The sequence below is a fragment of the Microchirus variegatus genome, assembly GCF_963457635.1.
Source record: "Microchirus variegatus genome assembly, chromosome: 3".
Classification (NCBI taxonomy): Eukaryota; Metazoa; Chordata; class Actinopteri; order Pleuronectiformes; family Soleidae; genus Microchirus; species Microchirus variegatus.
This window is the reverse complement of record NC_139804.1, coordinates 24,563,622-24,577,868: the sequence shown is the minus strand read 5'-3', so window position 1 is coordinate 24,577,868 and position 14,247 is coordinate 24,563,622. Positions and strand designations below refer to the sequence as shown.

General features: G+C 40.6%; 1 protein-coding gene across 2 annotated transcripts in view; it reads left to right on the top strand.

The window, feature by feature from the left end:
• Positions 1–8,418: 8,418 nt before the first annotated feature.
• dscamb (Down syndrome cell adhesion molecule b) overlaps positions 8,419–14,247 on the top strand; it is a gene marked incomplete at both ends in the record, with an annotated part of 107,237 nt that continues 101,408 nt past the window's right edge. For both annotated transcript variants that reach the window (XM_083887399.1, XM_083887398.1), the window contains one exon: positions 8,419–8,461. In XM_083887399.1, coding sequence (XP_083743525.1) covers positions 8,419–8,461 — 43 coding nt within the window. The remainder of the gene's footprint in view (positions 8,462–14,247) is intronic.

Here is a 14,247-nt window from a genome sequence, read left to right as displayed (position 1 = left end):
AAACGTCCGGGTATAAAAACTGACATGGGGCCAGTCAAAAATAAAATCAGCCAGGAGCACCAACAAAACAATGGTCATCCGTGGCCTTGATAACAACCCCACAGCGTTTAAATGAATATATGATCTTAGCCCCTCCACAGTATGTTGATGGGTAAGCATCAACATCATGGTGAATATTTTGATAGTTGTTTATACACAAAATGTAACAGTTTTCTGGCTTTCTTTTGATCCAAGGATGAACAAATGAGTTGCAGGCAACTTTCAGATTCTTCCGTTGCTTTTGGTGCGAGGTCTAATTGGCTGAGACGAAGCAGTGGTGCAGGGGTGTGTGTATTTGTTACCCCTTCCCCTAGATCTGTTCTGGCACACACACTAACCTTGTCAGGACCAGTAGTCCTCATGGAGATCAAAACCTGTGCTTAATGAGGGAGAACCTAATTTCCAGAGGAACTGGTTAAACTGGTTGTGGTTATAATTAGGCATTAAGTGGTTGGTTTTAGGGTTAGGGATAACTGTAAAGGCTGTCCAAATGAATGGTAGACAATGCAGAGTCCTTACAAGGATAGCTGTGTGAACATGTGTGTCTGCATACACTATGTGTCACTGTCCTCCACTGACTTCCAGAGGTTATATCGGGTGTTACATGCTTCCTCATTAGGACAGGCATCTCCAAGGTGATAACCAATTAGAAAAGCTGACACTGGTAGTTAGGAATTGTAAGGTGTATAGAGATCAGATACTTCCCATCGCTCATGAGCCAAATTGCATTCACATATTTGTGAAACCTATTGCAGAGGTAAGCCTGTTGTTCTCTCATTCAGACAAGCACATTTCCCACACTCCACCACGTTTCTTTCCCCCCCAGCAGGCAGAGCAGAAATTCCACTCAGAAGTAATATTCTCACGAAGGCTTGTGCACTGACTCACCTTGCGGTTTGGTATTGAGTCTCCTTTGCGCTTGACTGTGTCCCTCTGTTCTTACAGCTATCCATCAGTTTCATAGCATGCAATCTGCATCCCTCCAGCCTCCCACTACCCGCCCACCAGTGCTGTTGTGCTGTTGTGCTCTGCGTGTGTGCAGTGCACAAATGTGCATTTTGTTTTTGCAAAAGGTTCAATTGTGTACATGTTTCCGGCCCCCCTCCACAATAAAAAAAAGAAAGGGGAGCTCCTGGTCAAATAAAATCCACTGCAGTGCTTCCCTGGCAGTGATAGGTGAGCAGTACGGGTGCTTGCCCCCTGGGTAGATGCTACTCAGAGAGGGGGAGATGAGGATGGTGAGGGTGGTAGTGAAGGACTGAATGAAGGAAAGCAGGGAGGATGCTGGGAGGCAATGGAAAGGGGGGGGGGGGGGCTTCTTCATACATTTTTATGACCACATAGATAAGGTCAGTAGTGTGCCATCGTTACTAGGCAACACTGCGACCCTGAGTTGGATTGAGTTGTGAAGCTGAGAAGTCAGATATTCTTATTACAACAGCCCTGCTTCAGTTCTGCTGTGTGCATTTGTTAACAAGCAGCCTGTCTCCATGTGCCATTCTGACAGTCAAGGCTGAAAGACTGCTTTAACTGGTCGATTAACTAAAGGCACTGAAATAATTAGAAGGCCATTGATTGGGTTATTACATTGTTACAGTCATGTTGATGATACGCTGATATCCATGTGCATTCAGATACATGATCATGGTAATAGTGATGAAAAATGATGGTGAGGTACTTCATTATATATTTTTAATGATCCAGTTCATGTGGGGATACACTAGACTGTGGGTGTATTGATTTTTCCAGTTTTCAAGCAGAGAATGGAGGAGATGGAAACCAGGCACATATGCAGCCAGAGTACAAATCACCAAAACCCCCCCATTCTCTTTCTCCCTCCTTTTAATAACACGCTCTACCTTCACTCCCCTTCTTCTGCACTGCTACTTTCTCTCTCTCCCTTTTTTCCATCACCCACTCAGCTCTCCATCCTCACCTTCTTATTTCTGCCACTCTTCTAGCAGGCTGTCATTATGTTTCCCTCCCCTCACCTCTTTTCATTCGCTCCCTTGCCTCCTCTCTTTACTCCTCCCATTTCTGTCCCCTTCAGCGTCCTAGTTTAGAGCATCAAGGTTGGCTACAGATATGCTCCTCTGTGCCTTGGGGCTAACCAATGGGAAAGTGGCTGGGCTTGCTGTAGCCAGCTGGGGTGTTGGTATCAGAAATTGAGAGTGACTTGGAAAAGGTTATTGCAGGTTACCACTACGGTCTGCGGAAGTTATAATGCATCAATCAAAAGAGGTGTGGCTGAAATCTGCTGATATCTGAAACTACAGAATTACACATTGAGAGAAAGAAACTAAAAGAACAGCTTAACTATTCATCCTGCCAAGTGCTAAATGAGAAAATGAATATCAATTTATTTTTGTGAAGCTACAGCAGTTAGTTTGCTTAGCTGAGCATCATACAGTAAGATGTTCCAAATATCAAACTGCTTGTTTATGTTCTTTCTGTGAAAAAGGTCTATGACACCAGGTTTATTGAAGACATTAAACTCATTCACAGTTTGCTGAATAAGGCTAAATTTCCAATCCAAATGACAATGATCACAAAATTTGACAAAATACTTGTTACATGTATTTATGTATACGTGTTTGTATACATATATACGTGTATGTATACGTATATGCATGGGTGGCCCTCAACAGTGTGTGACCTCATGTCCTTTGCTCTTTCCACTGACCTCAACAGAAACATCTCTTTGACACACTATCTGCTTCAACCCTGATGTCTTTGACACAGTTGGCGCTGTGTCAAGTTATAGCCATCTTAATTTAAAGAGTGTGCATGTGTCCTGATGCTGATTGACCTGCAGGTGTCTTTTTTATCCCTTGGGGACAATAGTGGGTAAGACAGCACCTCTCTGATCACTCTGGCCCTGGCAACATGTAACCTTATACACACTTCTATCAGCGGCCACGAGCGCAGCTTGTCTCTTATCAGTGTCATTGTCATAGAAAACAAAGGGGATCATTATACCAGTTGCAGAGAATGTTTCTATTCTGAGTTAATGGGTCACATAGTGTAAAAGCAACCTGATCCTCCTCTGGGTGCCGAAAGAGTGAGCCGAGGGTTGACATTTTGCTGATGATTGGCCAGTCTATGTTTTGTTGTAAGAGACACTGGGCTTCACGGGAGTTGTCAAAACAACAGACCCCATCCTGAGGGATTACCCAGCCTGTCTGCACACACACCAGAGAAAGGGTCAGCTGGAGGGACAGGGAGGGGCGGGTCCTGGTGTTCGTATGTGTGCTGCAGGGGGGCGGAGGTGGAAGAAGAGACAAAACTGAAGGAGAATGTGCTTTATCCTAATATTTTAGATTCAGTACTTTAAATTATTATAGGTTAGGGTTACATGCAGTTTCAATCACAGTAGAATTCCAATATGTTTCGATGATACACATTAAGCTGCTGACTTTATTTAAGTGCTTGAGTGCTGTAATCACCATGAGCACTAAAGTGCACAGTGCGCCGCCTATCGGATCTCAATTCATTACTTATAGACAGGTGATGAAAGAATATGATGGAAATGTGTGGACATTTCTGCTTATATTAAATAAAGATTAATAAAACACTTGAAGTGTATTTCCAATTCAGTCTGATTAGTGTTCTATTGCAGTTTTTCAACCTTTTTTGAGCCAAGGTACATTTTTTTCATTGAAAAAATCACGAGGCACACCACCAAACAAAAATGTTTAAAAAATAATACTCTGTAGCCTATATTAACAATTTAGTCATTCTTATCAGTGTCTTGAATATTTATATCCATATTATTTGCAGATAATTAATTATTTGTTTTCAAAAAATGTTTTTAGGTGAAATTGGATAATTTCCCACTGCAATTTGCTCACTGCTGTTGTTGAAATTTGGTCATATAGTCTCCACCAAAAATTACTATATCTCTTTACTTTGATTGTAATCACTTATTATTATTATTATTTTATCATCCTTGATGAAGTTAAACAGCACTGAGCTAAGGATGAGTGATATGGGGAAAACAAATCTTATCTTAATAATTTATCCTCTTACATAATTCAATATCATTGTATATCACAATATAAATCAAATCAATATTTCTGTGGCTTGGCGATATGACTTATAAATAATATCTCTAAATATATGATACATCAGGCAATAAAGCTACACACAACTTCTTTCTCCAAGTTCATGAAAAGTTTACTTTTGATAAATAATCATTTATAATAAAAATAAATAAAATGAAAAAATAATTATTTAGTACTGTAAATAATCTCTAAAATCTCTGTTTATGGGTTAATTTCAGATAATATCTGATATATTTATGTGGCTTTTAATGTTAAATGAAGGATATTTATGCATGTTAAAAACAATGAACTAACCTAATTTTGTTGATTCCATGTATTCTGAATCAATAGATAATATCTAATGTGTAATATGTGTTGTATTTCATTCAATATAATAAATAGAAGGTTATGAATGCAACAGCCTTTAAATGCAGGAACAATCGTGTTGTGACGAAATCCAAAATCTAAGGCGATATTTTGTCTCAAATATAGATAAACTGCTCAGCCCTACACTGAGCACAGATGTGAGTATTACAGTGTGAGGACTCATGACCTTGGACGAGTCATGTTCATGAGTCGTTTCTTATCCACACACACACACACACACACACACACACACACACACACACACACACACACACACACACACACACACACACACACACACACACACACACACACACACACACACACACACACACACACACACACACACACAGAAATGCATGCATGGCCACACAGCAAGACCAAGACTGTTGAGCAGCAGCTTCTAGGCCTCATTGTCACATTTGCTTACCAATGTTTAGGCATCATGCTGGGGGGCTTCAATGAACTACACCCTTTTGCTCGTCTACACAGTAAACACCAACCCAGTGAAAATCCTCTCCGATCATATTCAAACGTGTCTGCAGAGATACTGAATAATGCGACCTGCTACTTGTTATATTTTCCAGTATATCTTCTTGTTATCCTCCACATGTGACTGTCTTCAACTGTTGGCAGTCGCACATGCAAAGCCGTACAATTCACGCAAAATTATGTGCAGCCTCAGCCTTCACTTCAGTACACAAATGAATGTCGTTTGCATTTAGAGAACACATAAGTCGCCCGTACATGCCTAAGTATAATCTTCCAGGGGTTTCCACTCAATACATCAGGCCATTTGGCCACAAGGTCACAGCCCGTGTCTTCAGAGTGAAGATCAAGGTATTGTTTTTCACATAACAAAGCCAGTTTCAGTGATACAGCTGTCTGTGTGGGGTAATGAACACCAGCACCTGTTTTCCATCAGGATTGAAAAGCCTGTGTGTGCCACCAAGAGAAACACTCAATCTGTATGTAGCACCATGCTCAGCTAAATGTGATCTTTGGATATCACGAGAATCGCAGCAGAGCTCCCGCTGATATTGAGCTGTGAGGTCTTTTTTTTTTTTTTTTTTTTTGTTGTCACTGGCTCCACGATAGACATATTGGATAAAAGCCCTCTGAGAGTTTTGTTTGTGCAATTATTTTCATCAGAAAATGAACCTTCGTCAACCAAATATCGGATAAAACATAAACACAATAAACTTTATGTTTATGTAGCACTTTGTGTGATAATGTAACACAGTGCTTTAGAAAAAGAATCCCAGAAATAATCAAATCATTACGTGGTGATTCCATTGAGCACGACAGGCTCACACAGCTGCTCTCAGTTGGTGGTTGTAAGGGCATTATGGTCAGTGTTGATGTTACTCTGTGTTTGTTTGCTGTCAAACACATGTGAAACTGTCCATGTTATGTATGTATGTGTGTGTACTGTACACACAACATGTGTCTCCCCCTTGCAAACGCTACCCTGGCCTATATGTTCTGGAGATAAAAAGGTCTCTCCTCTACTCTGCTTTGATGTTACTAGGCAAATCATTCCATATATGTGTCCGTATTGGCTTTCTAATCTCACTCAAACATAATTTTATGTTTCTTTACCTTTTATCTGTTTTTTTGTCCATTTTGCAGAACTATAGATCACACCAATGTCTAGAATACCGGATGGCTTGTTACCTGAAAGGCATTAGTAGGCTTCGTTCTTTGCCTCATGCACACATGTAGTCCTTGAACTTAAAAGAGGATGTAAATTAAAAATACAAACGTGCCCTTGAGCAAGGCATTTCAATTTCACCCCCTCCCCCACTGAGTGAGGAAACTAACCAAATACAAGAGCGACGGCGCTGTGAAGCAGTATGTGCATCTTGTACGTCTTGTCAAATAAAGATCTGATTAATTTGCAGTCAGACTGTTATAGCATCCTCCCTCTTAAATAATCACATCTCACAATCTGCTGCCGCTAATGAACTTACTCGCTACTCCATGCCAAGAATCCAGAGATGAAACGCCAGCAGAACGCTCCTTATCCACTTTACATGACAGGCTGGATCCTTGACCCACTGCCCTGATTCACCCGTGTTTTTACCTCAGTGCCACACAGACTTGAACTTGTTTGGTTTTATCCTATGGCTTAGAGGGAAAGTCAAATGATCCTCTTACTCAATTAAACATTCATTTTGATGTTCCAATTGCTCCAAAAATGCAAATAAATGTTTAAAAAACCCATACCACCTGGGCTTTACCAGGTCTAAAAGGAGAGCTATATATCTTTATGTCAAGCTGGAACAGTGTGTTCTGGTACAGACTCCAGCAAATGATGTGCAGTGCTCGTGTTCAGCTGCTGCACTGAAGTGACCAATGTAGAGACAGGCATTTGGCAATGACAACCATTTACATCACCCTGAAATAAATAGGGTATATATGCACACGCGCACACATCATACTGTACTGTAATTTACATTTATTTCCCTTTGTGCATGTCGGAATTGTAAAGATCCTTCTCTCGATCTTGATATGAGGAAATAAAATGACTATCCTGGGGTGAATAAACAGGATTTCACTTTCAGTATATTCTGTCATGTGGGATAGAGTATGAGATGCAAACTGCCCCGCTAGTTATATCACAGTCAGTGAAATCCAGCTCTGTGGACAGGCCCACAGGCTCCCACTGCCTGCTGCAGCTACACCCTTGACTTCAAGGCAAGCATTAAAATGGAGGGGTGGTGGTGGGGGTGCTGGTGGGTGGGTTATGAGGTTGAGGCAGTGTGTGAGCCTTTGGGAAAGGGGGGGTGGCTTTATTAACCCTCTATCTTCAGCCACCAGTGAGAAAATGTTGCTCCTGTTTTTTTTTGTTTTTTTTTCTTATATGCTTTCTTTATTAAACAATTGTCCTCTGCAAGTGAACAAACAACGTGCGTCATGTAATGGATGAATAGCTTTTTCCTCATCCATGATTTTCTCCATTGCTTTAATTCAGCTCTGATCTGGCAGAACAAAGTTGTAACTCAGCGCACCTGCACGCCAGGAAGCAGCGCTTTCAGACTGAGGCGCTTACATTTCCGTGCGTAAAAATGTTATTCCAGGTGCCGAGGTGCGTCAGGTGCAGCTCATTTCCTTAATGCAAATGTGCCTCGCACACACAGCGCGCTCTCACACTCTTTACCTCCACTAGCACTTTGCCCTCAGAACCGACCGGCAGCCGCCCCTGCTCCTTTAAGGCAATGAGGAATTAAAGCGTCTGCAGGGGCAGGGAGAGGGTTATATTCTGTGCAATGCTCACAGAGTCAGTGTGGTTCGATTAGAGAGCGGCAGCGGGGAAGATGCGCTTGCTCGCCTCTTGCTGGACGCACAGAGGCGATGAAGATGATCTGACTTTGGAGTCTCATGAAAAAAACAGTTTTTCGTTCTTATTCTACCACCCCCTCCCCGCAGTTTGCTTCTTTGCTCTTTCAGTTATTTTGATTTCTTAGGGGAAAAAAATGTTTTCCCAATGATGAGCCGTCACTTCGTCTTGTTTTGAGAAAATTGGATCTTCTGATATATTTTTTAAGATTTACTTTAGCCACTTTGGGTAATTATTATTATTTTTTTTTTCCGTACCAGGATCCGCTCCTATCGCTCTGACTCAGCATCACACACCTGGGCTTCACCCATTCAGCATCCTTCTGAATCACAGGGAGAAGCAGCAAGACGCGGAGCAGAGGAGAGTGTGAGCACAGCTCTCCCCAAGACAATCACTGAGGCTCATTTATGTTCCATGCGTAAAGAGAGGGCTGAGAAAAAAAGAAAAGAAAAACAGTGTGTGGAAAAAGTAAGAAGAAGATATTAAAAGTAGAGACTTGGACCGGTTTGTTTCAAGACAGTGGCAAATGTTTAACCTTACCTCAAGCGCACAGAAGAGAAACCCAGGGAGGCACCGGTCGGAGGAAGAAGAGAAAGCATAGCTTGGGGGGATTGAACGGAGCAGGGCATGTGGATATTGGCTTTTATCTTTTCCCAGAGCATCTTGAATGGTAAGTTTCTCCTGCTTATTTTTTTTATTTTTTTATTTATTTTTTGCAGTGCTCATTTCCAATTGCAGAAAGCAAATCAATGGTAGACGGCTAAGTGACTGAGAGGGAGGATGGAGGTCACCTGTGACCCACATGAAATGGATTTTATATGGTTGTCAGAAGGCTGACACCCTTGATAGAGGGAGAGAGACGGGCGAGGCACTGATGGCGTTTTAAATCCTTCAAGCTCTCCTACAAACTACTGAATCTCTGGCCTTCAGACATACAGTGCAAAATATCAGCTATTTTTGTGTGGTTGTATATATATTTCATTAATTGTTTGTTGTTTTAAATGTGATTTTCTAGTTTCAATTTGTGATTATTTAAACATTCCCATCATTGACCTGTAATTTATTTCAATTTTTATTTGATGCCCAATGATGCTTATACTGTCACAACCTTGTTCCACTGTGGCCCTTAGTAATAAGTGACGTATTTGATGTAATGGACATTTGGCTTAACCCCTCCCCCCTCCCCCACAATGAGCATGATTTCAAGTTCAAAGTGGCTTAAATTAATATTCTGCTCTAAATTGTGATATTTAAACTCACAATTTAGAGGCAGCAGTCAATCATTTTTATTTGAATCATATTCAGTGTAAAATCCTCTGTATTTTTGTGTTTGGCTGAGTATTTCTAACATGTCTGTGTCCAAAGTGGTCACAGATCTGCACCAGCTATATGATTTATCTTTTAATGTAGTGTGTAGACCGAAAATGAACGCCATTGATAGAAAAAATAACAGTATTACTGATTACACAGATCATTTCAGTAAATGCAGAAATATTTCACCAAAGCAGACAGAAAATGTGAGGTAAATTTTCTGTTCAAATAGCAGATTGTCTCATTCTTCCATTCAAATACTGTAAACACCCATATTTGGTTTTGCATCTTGTCTCTCTTTTCTTGCACACTTACACATTTTTTTGCGCAAGTGCATGCATGCCATAGCATGCGGCTGTCGCCACGCATGCTTATATAGTGTATCTATAATCAATAGCACAAAATTGATACAGTTTATTGCATTCACTTATTGGCCAGAGTCTCTTTCTATGGAGGAATTATGGCTGATTGGGTGTGTACAAAAACAGGGGAGGAAAAAAGAATCGAAGAAGGAGAGGCAGGGGGAAAGAAAATGGAAACGTATAGGAAACGCATCAAGTTGACAAAATGGAGATTGTGCACATTCGGAAACAAAATGATGCCCATGGTTGCCTGCTTCTGCACCAAAGGGTCAAAAAAAGCTGAATTCACAAAATAAAAATACTGTGAAGGTGAGGATTCCCAGGTATAATATATTTAAACACATAGAGGGGATGTGATATAATATGGTATCGTGCCCCAAAATGGATTTCCCCCTCTGGCTGGGATGATAAAATAAGGCTTCGAAATGGATTTTTGTTTCTGTGTTGTCGCCTTTTTCCAGCGCTGGAGCAATCCTCGGTCCGTATCATTTATTGACACTGACTATAATATGGTATCTCCCTCAGCCCAGCTTGTGCTGAAACTCATAAAGGAACAATAAGAAATCCTCATTAATCATAATCGTCTGACTTTGACATTAGATCAACTGCCATGCAATATTCTGTCCATTTATTGCATAAGGGATTAGTGGGGAGGCCTGTGGCAAACCACTGATAGGGACTAAGCAATAGACAGCGCTGTTTGCAGACGTTACACATTCTTTGTCCATCATTCGTACAATGTGTTTTTATGGCTTGGTGTGTTTCATGTTTTATCTCATTGTACAGGAGCCTATATGAGCTTGTCTTCTGCGGCTGGATGTTTTGTTGATTATCATGGAAACAATGTGTTGACTGACTGAATGAATGAATGACCTTGTAGATAAAAGCCAGCACAGTGATTGGATTTCAGACAATTCTTGCCATTTTAGAGTTAGGCCTATCACATGCTCACACGCCTGTCTCTATGGTAACCTCCATCATGGGTGTCAAAGGCTATGTCTGGAAATCTTCACTCACTCACTTTTAAACGTACAAGGTAAAAAAACTATACAGTGTTTTGTTCACAGACACTGTTCGTGTCTGGTGCTTGTTGACGACTTCCTTCCCTCCCTGGTAGAGTCATATTTGTCCACTATGTGGGGTATGATAATGCTTCTGAAATCAGCCATTATTACAAAATGGCAGACAGAAAATTGTGCATTGAATGATTTTGGGAAATGAAATTGGGAGTTTGGCTCTTAACCCAGAAGAAGTTGATCATGGACATATCACACCTTGTCAGATCAGGTGAAAAGTGGCCAAATGGCAGAGAAGCTGCTCCCTCGCAGGTTTTCATATTTTATAAGTATCATTTCACTTAATGCCAGATTAAGAAGCTAACATTGATTAAAAAATAAATAAAATGGATACTTGAGTGCACAATATTCAGGCTACAGTGTCCATTTCCAAAATTGCTTTCATCAGTGGAAATTATAGCAAGTATAAACAAAGGTGGCCACAGTTCTTAGATTATACCTTCCAGATACTCAAAAGGAAAAGAAAACATTTGACACATTTGCTTCTTGTATTTAAAATACAGTGCTTTTATTATGGCCTTTGCCTGTCAAAGTAGTATCCATAAATTCAGTCATCAGTATAAGAGAGAAACCATATTAAATATCTCTGCCTGAAAGCTGCCCCGAGGCAAAACCACAGCAGGCTAAACTGGCCTATTCAAATACTCACTGCAAAAGTATAATGAGACAAGGCTTCTTGTAAAGTCCCTGTGATGAGACTATGGTGATTTGTGGACATGCACGTGGCTTAATCTGAAGCTCAGGATTCAGGAAGGACTTCTTGTATCTCGTATGTCTTTAAAACAAAATCACAAATTGTAATCTCAATTCTCGGTGGGGCAAAGGGGCAGATCCACTATGAAATAAGACACTTCGATCAAGCCTAGTGTAACTTACATTGAAGCAAACCGCAGCCAACATCAGTTAGGCTGACAATTTTACATGAGCCTACATTATTTGCAACCTGAAACACTGAATGAAAAATCTAAAAAAAAAAAAAAGAAAAAAGTGTATGGATTGAGTTTGGCTGTGGGTTGGAAAGGGGCAACCAGCATTCCCCCTGGCATGGCATGGTATGTACATGAAGGCACAGATGAGAGTCCCCTTTCATCAATCTCTGCGGTGATTCTTAAGTCTATGTAAAGCCGTCCAGATCAATGTGTCAACAGTGGTCCTCCCAGTGGCGACAATGGCCGCTCACATGCTCTGTAAAGCAGAGAAGTGAAACCTGACCAACCTTACAGCTGCACTCACAGGCATTAGACTGTTTACTAATTATCAATTAGAGTTTGGCTCAAAAAGCAATAGCGCAACTCATGAAATTAAATTACCCCATGAAAACATGTAGCGCACAGTCAAGTGATAGATCATCTTGTGCAGTCTTACCCTGATATGAATATCTAATGGGTTAAATTAAGTTAACAAAACCACTTAACTCTCGCTCACTTGTGAGTTATACGAGGGTGTGTTGGCTTGCATTTTGAACTCTGTGTGTGATTCCAGTTGAAAGGGGCGCTAATGTTGGGTAATGGATACCTTGATATGTGATCATAACAGATATCCCCCAGTTCATAGTACATCCCAGCTGTGTAATGAGGGCTATTCTACTGTACTGTTCCTCCTTGAGCCTGTCTAGCGCTCTAATTAGGAGCAAGCTTTGGCAACGTGTGTGTGTGTGTGTATGTGTGTGTGTGTGTGTGTGTGTTGTGCTGCATCTCACAAAATGTAAAATCTAATTACCAATCACACTGTGTCTGTCTGTATTCCACTGAATCGGAGGTGTAATTGTGCAAGCCTGCGTGTAAATGTCTCTTGCGTTAAAATGTTAACAATATCATTTAGCATCTGCAGGGAAGAGCAGAGAAACCCTCAGCACCTCGATGTAGGTGTCTGATCATGTGTGCAAAGTGGGGTTGTAGTAATCCACTCAGCACCTATCAGAGTGACATGTTATATTACTGTAGCGGTAACACACGGGTACTTTAATGGAGGGACTGGTGTAAAAGGTTTATTTGACAGTTTAAACGAGACTAAGTGAAGATACAGGCATGTCTGCACGTGAGAGCAGTTTTAGGTTCAAATATGTTCAGAGAGAAGAGCATCGAAGTTTCGAAAGCCCACTCACCAGCCACTTTATTAGGTACACAGGACACCTAATAAAGTGGCATGGAGTGACACATGGTGTGGTCCATCTGCTTACTGTACATATCGTGTGTTCAGAGATGGTCTTCTGTGTATCTTGATTGTAAACAAGTGTTCATTTGACTCTGGCCATTCTCCTCTGACTGGCATCAACAAGGCATTTTTGCAAAGGTGTTTCTAAATTTAAGGCCATTCTCTCTCAATGCTAAGGATAGTTGTACTTGAAAATCAAAGCAGATCAGCAGTTTCTGAAAAATGCCGTCAGTTTAAATCAATTTAAGCCACTTTTCTTCCCCACTCTGATGGGGGTTTTTTTGACCAAAAAGTCAAAATAAAATAAATAAATAAAGTCTAATCTCACAGATTTAGCTTCTTCAATCTATTGTACTAAAATACTACATATCTAGTTCTATAACTACATGCTGTATGAGGAGATGATATATTTTAATTTTTCAACTGAGACACAGTCCAGATAGAGGAATTAAAAGGAGTTTTGTCTTGATATAAACAGTTTATAGCGGTCTCAGATAGTTGACAAATGCATAAAGAATCACAGTATTTTGGCATCATTAACATCCATTTTGGCAGAAAGGATCAGCTATGAAAAGAGAAACATTTATATATAACTTTAAATCATGAGTTTGATGAGACACCAGAGCTCCCAAGAGGCCAAGTCACCTGATTCCTCTTCTGCAGGTGCAATGGTAAACCAACCATGACATGACCAACATACGCAAAATACATGGTTTATTAATAGTGCTAGTTGACAATATGAGTGTCCTTAACGGCAGTGTTTAGTTCACTATTGAAATTTTAAGCCATTTAATCTATTTTTTCTAATTAATAAAAGCTTTAAAATTGAATCCCATCAAATAAAGTATAAGTATGTCTTTGTTTACCTTGTACCACCACAGTCCCATGAGAATTATGTTCATATACTGCTTATTTACAGCAGGGAAACCCTTCAGTTGCATTTATATCGCTCTTTTTGGGGGGTGCTGTTAAACCTAAAGAATGCAACTTTTTTAATTATTAGTCCAAATTATGTTGGCCAAATTCATACTAACACACCCAAATAATGCGAGTGGGAGCTGAGCAACTACTGCATTGACATGTAAATGAGTTGGACTCGAGCTGCCCTGGGAGCCACATTTCTTATACCCCCATTATAAACCCAGAAAAAACAGTGACAAAAACATGGTGACATTCAGGCCAATACATTTTGACTGATGAGTAGACCAGTTTTAGTCTCTGTCAGCTTAAAGAGTTGAAAATTTCAAAGTTCATAGAGGATGGTAGGAAGATTCAGAATGGTGATCGGCATCAACTCCCCACGAGGTCCAGTGTAGTCACGCTATAGGTCAAGTTGAATGTGCATAGAAATGTGCAGAGTGTGTGCATGGGTGTATGTGTGTGTGTGTGAGACCTATGCCCATATTTGTAGTGAGCTCCCCCCACCAAAGCTTTTGTCCATAGTGGAGGACAGGTGGCGGAGGTGGGATGAGTTTGCTATCCATTACCCACCAAGACAAACATTCACACTGGACCTCATAAATCCTGCCCCTTAATCCAGTCTTCCACATACC